This window comes from Octopus sinensis, unplaced genomic scaffold, assembly GCF_006345805.1.
Source record: "Octopus sinensis unplaced genomic scaffold, ASM634580v1 Contig16046, whole genome shotgun sequence".
In the NCBI taxonomy this organism is placed as follows: domain Eukaryota; kingdom Metazoa; phylum Mollusca; class Cephalopoda; order Octopoda; family Octopodidae; genus Octopus; species Octopus sinensis.
The window spans coordinates 15,001-26,216 of record NW_021834103.1 but is presented as its reverse complement, the minus strand read 5'-3'; the positions used below and the strand labels follow the sequence as shown (position 1 = coordinate 26,216).

Below are 11,216 nucleotides of genomic sequence, written 5' to 3'. Positions count from 1 at the left end.
AGGTCAGTCCTGATCCAGACAGACCTATGATCAAAGATGTCCCAGCTGTGACCATCCCATCTTTTATTCAGGCATAGTGTATCTAGGACTACATTATCTAATGTATAGTAGTTAGTATTAGTGGCTATAGTTATTGTTGTTTAACCACAGGTCAAGCCTGATCAAGACTGACCGATGATCAAAGACGTTCCAGCTGTGACCATCCCATCTTTTATTCAGGCATAGTGTATCTAGGACTACATTATCTAATGTATAGTATAATAGTTAGTATTAGTGGCTATAGTTGTTGTTTAACCCCAGGTCAGTCCTGATCCAGTCAGACCTATAATTAAAGCTGATTATGATACAGTATGTCTGAAAAAAAATGAGATGGTCACAGCTGGAACATCTTCGATCATAGATCTGTCTGGATCAGGACTGCCCCAGGGCTAAACAACAACAACATTAACAACTATAGCCACTGATACTAACTACTGTGGTGTACTCAGCCACTTGCATGTTAATTTCACGAGCAGGCTGTTCCATTGATCGGCTCAACTGGAACCCTCGTCGTCATAACGGACGGAGTGCCAACATATATGTTTATATATATATGTCTGGCTAAGGACTGACCTGGGGCTAAACAACGCCCCCCCCCATCAATGTCCCTCCTCTCCCTGCCTCCTCAGTCCCCGTGTCCACTATGTCCTATATTCACTAACACCAAAGTCTTTCTTCTTGTGTCCCCTGTTTTGCAGCTGGACCTTCAGTGGGTGCAAGTTCTCAGTGAGGGCTGGGCCAGCCCTTTGACAGGGTTCATGCGGGAATCAGAATATTTGCAGTCCCAACATTTCGGTTGTCTTTTAAATGGTAAGCACTTTGTCCTTTTTTCTTTCTCTCTCTCTCTGAATGTCTATCTATGTATCTATGTGTCTGTCTGTCTCTCTATCTATCTATCTTACCTATCTAACTATCTCTCTGTCTATTTATTTATCTATCCATCTATCTGCCTCTCAGTCTATCCATCCATTCCATCCATCTGTCTGTCTGTCTCTCTATCTCTTTTTCTATCTTTTTATCTACCTATTTATCCATCTCTCTCTGTATCTATCTATATCTATCTATCTACCTATCTATCTATCTATCTATCTATCTACCTATCTATCTATCTATCTATCTATCTATCTATCTACCTATCTATCTATCTATCTATCTATCTATCTACCTATCTATCTATCTATCTACCTATCTATCTACCTACCTATCTATCTATCTATCTATCTATCTACCTACCTACCTACCTACCTACCTACCTACCTACCTATCTATCTATCTACCTACCTATCTACCTACCTATCTATCTATCTATCTATCTATCTATCTATCTATCTTTCTGTCTGTCTAAATAGCTATCTATCAGTCTATCCATCCATCCATGTGTCTGCCTCTCCATCTGTCTTTCTAGTTGTCTGTCTGTCTGTCTCTCTCTCTCTGTTTATCTCTTTCTCTTTATCTCTTTTTCTTTATCTTTCTGTCTCTCTCTGTCTATCTTGCTTTCTATCAATGTATCTATCTGCCTGTCAGTCTATCCATCCAACTGTCTGTCTTTCTGTTTGTCCGTCTCTCTCTCTCTGTCTATCTACCTATCTCATTCTCTCTACCACTTTTTCTTTATCTCTCTCTGTCTATTTCTCTATCTAAGTATCTTTCTGTATATCTCTCTCTCTCTCTTTTTCTATCTCCTCTTTATCTCTCTATTCATATATGTATGTATGTACGTATGATGTATGTATAGCCTCTCTCATATCTTCAACAAATGCAAATTCAAGAAGACACAGCTGTGTCAAAGGCAGTGGAGATGAAATGTGTCTAGCCATTTAATGCAAGTGAGCTGTTTAGCTTAATGGTAGAGTACTGAGCCAGTATCTGAAGGGTACAGGTTCAACTCCTGTAGCCGGCTGCTGGCAACTTTATTCTGTCTTTCTGTTGTTTTTACAGCTATACTACATTCGAAATTTACTCTTGCCTGTAAAATACCGAACACATTAGATGCTTCCAAAGTATGTATGTGCACACACACATATCCACATATATAAGAAAACAGGCATGGAAGACAGTGAAAACATATAAATCTGGAAAGACAAAAATCAAAATGAAACAAGCACAGATACCTCTCATCATCAGCTGACCAGATGTAATGCTAGTTTCTACACCTTAAAGTAGGACCACCAACATCTAGTGGAGTCTGGCTGCCAGAAAATGTTAACTTTCTGTCTGTCTATCTATGTTTTCATATTTCTCTCTCTCTCTCTTTCTTCTCTATGCATATGTGTGTGTATATATATATATATATATAATGTCAAAATGTGACCTCGTGCGTACCGTTGGCGATTTTTTTTTCCTCTCTCTTCCCTTCTCTGGATTTTTCCTTCTCCTATGTTTCCGACGAAGAGCTCTGCTTGAAACGTAAAACCCTCCTTCTTCCCTTCTTTCCTGAGCGTCCAATAATACTATATTTGTTCCACGTCTCGCATTGTTGTGTTTTTTTGTGCTTTCTTGTTTGGATTAACTTATATATGTATATGTATATATATATATATATATATATATATATATATATATATATATATAAAAATTTATAAGTATAAATTAATATTAAAAAATTTTTTTAAATTTTAACTTTAAATTTAATTAATTTAATTTGAATTTTATATTTTATATATTTTGTATATTATATTAATTAATTAATTTTCTATGTTTTGGTTTATGTTTTTCACTGTTTGATTTGCATAATAGTGGTTTTATCTCTAATTTAATATATATATATGTGTGTGTGTGTGTGTGTGTGTGTGTGTGTATATGTAGACATGTATTTTATCTGTGTGTCTATATCTGTTGCAGGAGGTGTCACTAACCAGTCCATCCCCATTGTATTACCGGTACATACACACGACAAAGAGAGGCTAAGTGGTAAGCAGGCGATAGCCTTGTTCTACGAAGATCGTGCTGTGGCCATTCTTCGCAAACCCGAATTCTTCAAACACAACAAAGAAGAACGCTGTTGTCGACAGTTTGGGACTTGCAACAAAGGACACCCCTACATAAAGGTAATATAAGGACAATCCTGCCATGACCTTCCAATCTTTTACTCAAACACAACATATAATATAATGGTGGCTAAAGATGTTCCAGCTGTGACCATCCCACCTCTTATTCAGACTCTCTGCCTTTCTGTCTGTTTGTCTCTCTACCCTTCTTTCTGTCTGTATGTGTGTGTGTGTCTCTCTCTCTCTCTATTTCTTTTTCCCTCTCTCTCTATTTCTTTTTCCCTCTCTCTCTCTCTCACACTACCTCTCTGTTTCTTTCTCCCTCTCTCCCTCTTTCTCTCTCATTACCTCTCTGTGCCTCTGTTTTTCTCTCTCTCTCTCTGTTTCTTTCTCCCTCTCTCTCTCACTACCTCTCTCTTTCCCTCTCTCTCCCTCTTTCTCTCTCATTACCTCTCTGTGCCTCTGTTTTTCTCTCTCACTACCTCTGTTTCTTTCTCCTGCTCTCCCTCCCTCTCTTTCACTACTTCTCTGTGCCTCTGTTTCTCTCTCTATTTCTTTCTCCCTCTCTCATTACTTTTCTGTGCCTCTCTCTCTCTCTCTGTTTCTTTCTCCCTCTCTCTCCCTACCTCTCTGTTTCTTTCTCCCTCTCTTCCTCCCTCTCTATCAACCTCTATGCCTTCTCTCCCTCACTCCCTTTCTCTCAACCTCTCCCTCCTCTTCCTCTCTTCTCTCCTCTCATCCCTCTCACTATATCTGTATCTCTACCCCTCTCTCTCTTTTTTCTCTCTCTCTCTCCACCAATCCAACTCCCCCTCCCCTCGAAGAACCAAAATAACCATCCATTAATCGATGATATTAATTCTAACTTGTCTTTCAGATGATCTTTGAGAGTGGAGATTGGTTGGCTGGAGGAGATTTGGAGGTTCTCGACCGAATCACCTGGAATGATGGATTGGACGAGTACCGTCTCACCCCCAAGGAATTACGGGTGAAGTTCAAAGAAATGAAAGTAAGTTGAGCAGGTTTACATGTTCTCTACTTCCACTCAAACTCAGGCCACATGCCAACCTCTACTCAACCTCTATCACTACTCAGCCTGCACTCAGAACTCCACTCAGTCTTTGCTATTACTCAACTCACATTCCAAACTCCACTCAATTTTTGTTCCTACTCAACCCACACTCCAAACTTCACTCCATGTTTGCTCCCATTCAACCCATACTCAAAACTCCACTCAGTTTTTGTTCCTACTCAACTCACACTCCAAACTCCACTCCATTTTTGCTCCCACTCAACCCATACTCCAAACTCCACTCAGTTTTTGTTCCTACTTAATCCACACACCAAACTCCACTCAATTTGTTCCTACTCAACCCACACTCCAAACTCCACTCAGTTTTTGTTCTTACTTAACCCACACTCCAAACTCCACTCAGTTTTTATTACTACACAACCCAACCTCTACTAATGTCTAACCCACACTCCACTCTTCACTTAATTTCCACCACTATCCAACCCAGGTTCTAAACTTGTTAAGCTCTTCTACTACCAAACCCACACTCCAGCTGCCACACACACTCTACCACATCTCACTCAAACTCTACAACTAACCAACCCACATTCCAACCTCCACCATTACACAACCTACACTCAAGCATCTACTTAACTCTACTGCTAACCAACCTACACTCAAACCTTTACCACTAACCCACCCACCCTCCAGCCTGCACTCAACCTCTGCCACTATGCAACCCACACTCAAACCTCAACTTAACTCTACCACCATGAAGCTACGTTCCAACTTCCACTCAACCTCTACCACTGACCAACCTACACCTCAACCCACACTCAAACCTTTACCACTAACCAACCCACCCTCCAGTCTGCAATCAACCTCTGCCACTATGCAACCTACACTCAAACCTCAACTTAACTCTACCAGCATGAAGCCACATTCCAACTTCCACTCAACCTCTACCACTAACCAACCCACCTCCAACTTCCACTTAACCTCTACCACTGACCAACCTACACTCCAACCCACACTCAACTTCTACCACACTCATCTTTTTCAGGCAGATGCCATTTTTGCCTTCCAACTGAGAAATCCAATCCACAATGGCCACGCCCTTCTGATGGACGACACGAAACGCAAGCTGATTGAGAGAGGTTACCAGAAGCCTGTGTTGCTACTTCATCCTCTAGGTAAGAGGCATTGCAGCCACAACATCACGTGGACCCTACACAGCATTCCTGTTTATCTTTTAAAGGAATTGTGTGGATTAGGGGATAGATGAAAGAGAGGGACTGCATGTGTGTGTGTATGTATGTATGTATGTATGTATGCTTGTATCTATATCTTGTATCTTTTACTTATGACCCTAGTATCGATCTATTGCATTTCAATGTTTTAGGGTTAGGGGTGGGGGGAAGGGTATCTTTTTTTTCTTCACAAATGTAAATAAACCCAATCTGTTTCTTAAACGAGGGACATTTTCATACGGCACAGAATGTTTTTTTTTTACCTCAATAGACGTCAGTGATTGGTTGAAATTGCAGAAATTGAAGAAAAAAAAAAACAACAAATATCTTACAAACTATAGAATTTTCTCAATAAAGCCAAGAGAAAAAAATGTTTTATAAACACATTCTACCAGTATACGAAGTTTAAAAGCGTTTAGTATTGTGGAAATTATTAAAAAAAACTGCCGTTCAAACTGAAAAGATCCCTGTTTCTTAAACGAGGGACATATTCATACGGCACAGAATGCTTTTTTTACCTCAATGGACGTCACTGATTGGTTGAAATTGCAGAAATTGAAGAAAAAAAACAACAAATATCTTACAAACTATAGAATTTTCTCAATAAAGCCAAGAGAAAAAGATGTTTTATAAACACATTCTACCAGTATACGAAGTTTAAAAGTGTTTAGTTACGTTGAAATTATGTTAAAAACTGCCGTTCAAACGGAAAAGATCCTTTATATGGGGTCCTTAAACCAGAATTCCGTTCATTAAGTAACTGGTGATAAAAAAAAAACGAAAGAAAAATAATCGGTGACGTTGAGAGATTGTTCCAATCTGACCTGACAAAGTTTCTAAAGCTGGATAGCCTTCCTAATGCCAACCGCTCCAAAAATATAGTGGGTACTTTTAACGTGCCACCAGTGCGGAGGCCAGTCAGGCAGCACTGGCATCATCATCATCATCATTGTTCGACCGTGGTCGAGACAATGGAATTTACCATGCTACGCCAGACTTCACGGTCCATCATGGCATTACGGAGGTCCTGTTGCTGGATGCCTGTATCCCTGGAGATTACATCAAGGTAGGAGAGTGTGCGCCCTCTGGTATCACGACCGTGGTCGAGACAATGGAATTTACCATGTTACGCCAGACTTCACGGTCCATCATGGCATTACGGAGGTCCTGTTGCTGGATGCCTGTATCCCTGGAGATTGCATCAGGGTAAGAGAGAGTGCACCCTCTGGTATTGCAAGTAGATGGCTTCCAGAGGAGAAGAGTAGAAATTACCTTGTTTTCAGCTCTACAACAATGTCCAGCAAACTGGACTCTCCTACCTTTCACAGAGATGACACAGGTGGTAGTTTCCCATATATTGCATTTTGGTTGGATGCGCTTCCACGGGAGATTTTGAGCTCTCATAAGGAGGCGAGTGTAGGTTCCATCCAACCGCCTCTCAAGCTTCTTTGATAACGTCCAGGTTTCTGAGCCATATAGTAGAATTGGTTCGACTGTGGTTTTGAAGATTTCAAGTTTGAAGTCTCTACTTAGATTTGATGATGGCACTGGCGTCGACCACACTTGAATGGTACTTGTGACATGCCACCGGCATGGGGGCCATTCAGGTGGCACTGGTATTGACCACACTTGAATGGTACTTGTGACATGCCACCGGCATGGGGGCCATTCAGGTGGCACTGGTATTGACCATGCTCAAATGGTGCTTTTTACTTGCCATAACTTTATTTAGGGTCTGTCCACGAATGTGGTCTAAAGCAAACTAAGCCTGTTTATGCTTGGCTAATGTCATTTTGTTAGGTTACTATAGTTTGCGAGAGAAGCATCTATTTTCCTTTTCCTTCTTTGAAACACCACCCCTGCCACCCTCTCTCACATCTCTATATTCTTCTTCGTCTCCAGGCGGATGGACAAAAGATGACGACGTCCCCTTATCGGTCCGTATGAAACAACACAAGGCTATCTTAAGTGCTGGAGTATTGGACCCTGAATCTACGGTGCTTGCTATATTCCCATCACCCATGATGTACGCAGGACCGACTGAGGTAAGTAACAATTTGCTCTTTACCCTTTGCTCCAGACCCATCTCCCCTCTTTCTGACCTTCATCTGATTCCCCATCCCTAAACCCCAGTTAGTCTTTGTCTTCTGTCATAACATATTAGGGGGAGAAAAAACTGTGGATGACTGGTATTTATACTCTCTTTCCTTGTTTCAGTCATTTGACTGCGGCCATGCTGGAGCACCGCCTTTAGTCGAGCAACTCGACCCTGGGACTTATTCTTTGTAAGCCCAGTACTTATTCTATCGGTCTCTTTTGCTGAACCGCTAAGTGACGGGGACATAAACACACCAGCATCGGTTGTCAAGCAATGCTAGGGGAACAAACACAGACACACACACTTCCTTGTTTGTTTTGCAAAATAGTGGTTTTGTCTCTAATTAATATTATATATATATATATATATACGAGAGGCTTCTTTCAGTTTCTGTCTACCAAATCCACTCACATGGCATTGGTCGGCCCGGGACTATAGCAGAAGACACTTGCCTAAGATGCCGCGCAGTGGGACTGAACCCGGAACCATGTGGTTGGTTAGCAAGCTACTTACCACACAGCCACTCCTGCGCCTATATATATAAATTAATAAAAACACCAAGCTGCAATGTTAAACCATAAAGGGGAATTATAGTAGTCGACTAAATGTGACTAAGGGTGTCAAGACACATACATTGCTAGAAATAAGAGCTAAAATAAGAGGCAGCGAGCTGGCAGAAACGTTAGCACGCTGGGTGAAATGCTTACTGGAATTTCATCTGCTGTTACGTTCTGAGTTCAAATTCCACCGAGGTCAACTTTGTCTTTCATCCTTTCGGGGTTGATTAAATAAGTACCTATTTCTTTACTACCCACAAGGGACTAAACACAGAGAGGACAAACAAGGACAGACAAACGGATTAAGTCGATTACATCGACCCCAGTGCATAACTGGTACTTATTTAATTGACCCCGAAAGGATGAAAGTTAAAGTCGACCTCAGCGGAATTTGAACTCAGAACGTAGCGGCAGACGAAATATGGCTACGCATTTCGCCCGGTGTGCTGACGATTCTGCCAACTCGATTAAATAAGTACCAGTTACGCAGTAGGGTCGATATAATCGACTTAATCCGTTTGTCTGTCCTTGTTTGTCCTCTCTATGTTTAGCCCCATGTGGACAATAAAGAAATAGGTATTTTGTCTGCCGCTACCTTCTGAGTTCAAATTCCGCCGAGGTCAACTTTGCCTTTCATCCTTTCGGGGTCGATTAAATAAGTACCAGTTATGCACTGGGGTCGATGTAATCGACTTAATCCCTTTGTCTGTCCTTGTTTGTCCTCTCTGTGTTTAGCTCCATATTGATGCATATATGATGTAGACTGATGAGATCACAATAATGCCCGAAATTCGATTAAAGCTGTTCATAATTTCTTCTAATCAGCAGAGAAATAGGTGAATTTAGCCTGTAAGTTTACATATAACATATCATACTTTAATACTATGTGAACCAAAAACCCCATTGACAGGTCTCTGATATTAAAAATACAGCGTTAAATACTTACAGTAGGCAAATTAGTTGCTCCCATTTTCTGTAGCTACAGGATTTGTTATGTATCTGAACAGATTGGATGCTTGTTTCTTTGGGATTGGTCAAATTGATGTAGACACTACTGATGAGACCCCAATAAGGTCTGAAATTCGATTAACCCTTTCGTTACTGCATTTCTTTTAAGATGATCTGTATTTCTTTCAATTAATTTTAAATATAACAAAGAATTTAGTAAAATAACTTAGTTATCGTTAAGCTAGTGTTAGGAACATAAATTGCAACTAAGGTTTGGTGGGAGATTTTAATTCAGAACTTATGAAAACAAGACATTTGTACTACAGAGTCAGAGGTGGTTTCAGCCAGGTTGGTATCGAAAGGGTTAAGAATTGTTTCTCTATTATATATTTTAACCCTTTTGTTACCATATTTCTGTTGAGATGCTCTGTGTTTCTTTCAATTAATTTTAAATATAACAAAGAATTTAGTAAAATAACTTAGTTATCATTAAGCTAGTGTTAGGAACATAAATTGTGACTAAGGTTTGGTGGAAGATTATAATTCAAAACATGTAAAAAAGACATTTGTACTACAGAGCCAGAAGCAGTTTCAGCCAGGTTGGTATCAAAAGGGTTAAGAATTGTTTCTCTATTATATATTTTAACCCTTTTGTTACCATATTTCTGTTGAGATGTTCTGTGTTTCTTTCAATTATTTTAAATATAACAAAGAATTTAGTAAAATAACTTAGTTATCATTAAGCTAGTATTAGGAACATAAATTGTGACTAAGGTTTGGTGGAAGATTTTAATTCAAAACTTATGAAAACAAGACATTTGTACTACAGAGCCAGACCGGTTTCAGTCGGGTTGGTAACAAAAGGGTTAAGAGTGTTCATCATTTCTTTCAATCTGCAGAAAAAAAAAAAAAATTTACCCTCTTTATACATCTACTATATAGGTTACATATATTATATCATACTTTGATATCGTGTAGACTGAGATCCCTATTGACAGATCCCTGATATTTAAAATAATGTGCTAAGTACTTAGATCACTTTAACCCTTTTGTTACATGAGATTTTGATGGAAGGTTTTAAGGATCTATGTCTGGTGAAGCCCTTGACCTTTGAAACTGTCCTTTAGTCCTCTGAACTTTCCTCTTTCCCTTTTATTTCCTTAGGTCCAGTGGCATGCTAAAGCCAGAATGTCGACAGGGACCAACTTTTATATAGTCGGACGTGATCCAGCTGGAATGCCCCATCCGGATACCAAACAGGACCTTTATGATCCAACACACGGTGGCAAGGTAATGTTTCCTTTCTTCCCCCCTTTTTTTTATATTTTTTCATATTATTTATCGTAAGAGAACCATCCGAACGTGGCCATTGCCAGCGCCGCCCCGATTGGCCTCGTACAGGTGGCACGTAAAAAACACCGTCCGTTCGTGGCCGTTGCCAGCCTCGCCAGGCCCCCGTGCCAGTGGCACGTAAAAAGCACCATCCAATCGTGGCCGTTTGCCAGCCTCGTCTGGCACCTGTACCGGTGGCACATAAAAAGCACCCACTACACTTGCGGAGTGGTTGGCGTTAGGAGGGGCATCCACCCGTAGAAACATTGCCAGATCTGACTGGGCCTGGTGCAGCCTTCTGGCTTCCAAGATCCCCGGTTGAACCGTCCAACCCATGCTAGCATGGAAAGCGGATGCTAAATGATGATGATGACGATGATGATGTAAGAGTAAATTGGTGAAGCGTCTGACAAAATACCTTCTGGTATTTGTTTCAAGACTCTTTACATCTATCATCATCATCACCATCATTGTTTTTATATTCACTTTTCCATGTTTGCATGGATCACACAAGATTTGTTGAGGTAGATTTTCTGCAGCTGGATGCCCTTGCTGTCACCAACCCTCACCTGCTTCCATGCAAAGTAATATTTCCTCATGTCGAGATATATCTTAGAAGATCAGAAATGAAGGACACCACCTGCACAACAGTGGCACTCATTTACGACTATCACTTGATGTTAAAGCAAGGAGAAAATAACACATCCACACACCCACCCACACCACATATATGCATACAGTGATGGCATGTGGCCCAGTGGTTAGGGTGTAAGGCAGTGCTTTTCAAACTTTTTGCTGGAGCGGAACCCTAAGGAAACATTCCACTGGCTCGAGGAACCCCTGTGCAATAATTTAATAGTCTTATGCACACATATCTGCACAGGAGAATTAAAAATTACTGCCGATTTCAGCAGTTTTGTAACTTCTTGCGGAACCCCTGGACTGTACTGGCAGAACCCTAAGGTTCCGCAGAACCCTGGTTGAAAACCACTG

The 11,216-nt window shown here is 40.6% G+C and overlaps 1 protein-coding gene across 1 annotated transcript in view; it reads left to right on the top strand.

The window, feature by feature from the left end:
- Window positions 1-641: 641 nt before the first annotated feature.
- The window catches only part of LOC115230644 (bifunctional 3'-phosphoadenosine 5'-phosphosulfate synthase), a 12,595-nt gene continuing 2,020 nt past the window's right edge, over window positions 642-11,216 (top strand). Inside the window, exons 1-6 of the mRNA XM_029800785.2 lie at window positions 642-849; window positions 2,881-3,086; window positions 3,904-4,035; window positions 5,102-5,231; window positions 7,191-7,333; window positions 10,056-10,181. Coding sequence (XP_029656645.2) covers window positions 642-849; window positions 2,881-3,086; window positions 3,904-4,035; window positions 5,102-5,231; window positions 7,191-7,333; window positions 10,056-10,181 — 945 coding nt within the window. The remainder of the gene's footprint in view (window positions 850-2,880; window positions 3,087-3,903; window positions 4,036-5,101; window positions 5,232-7,190; window positions 7,334-10,055; window positions 10,182-11,216) is intronic.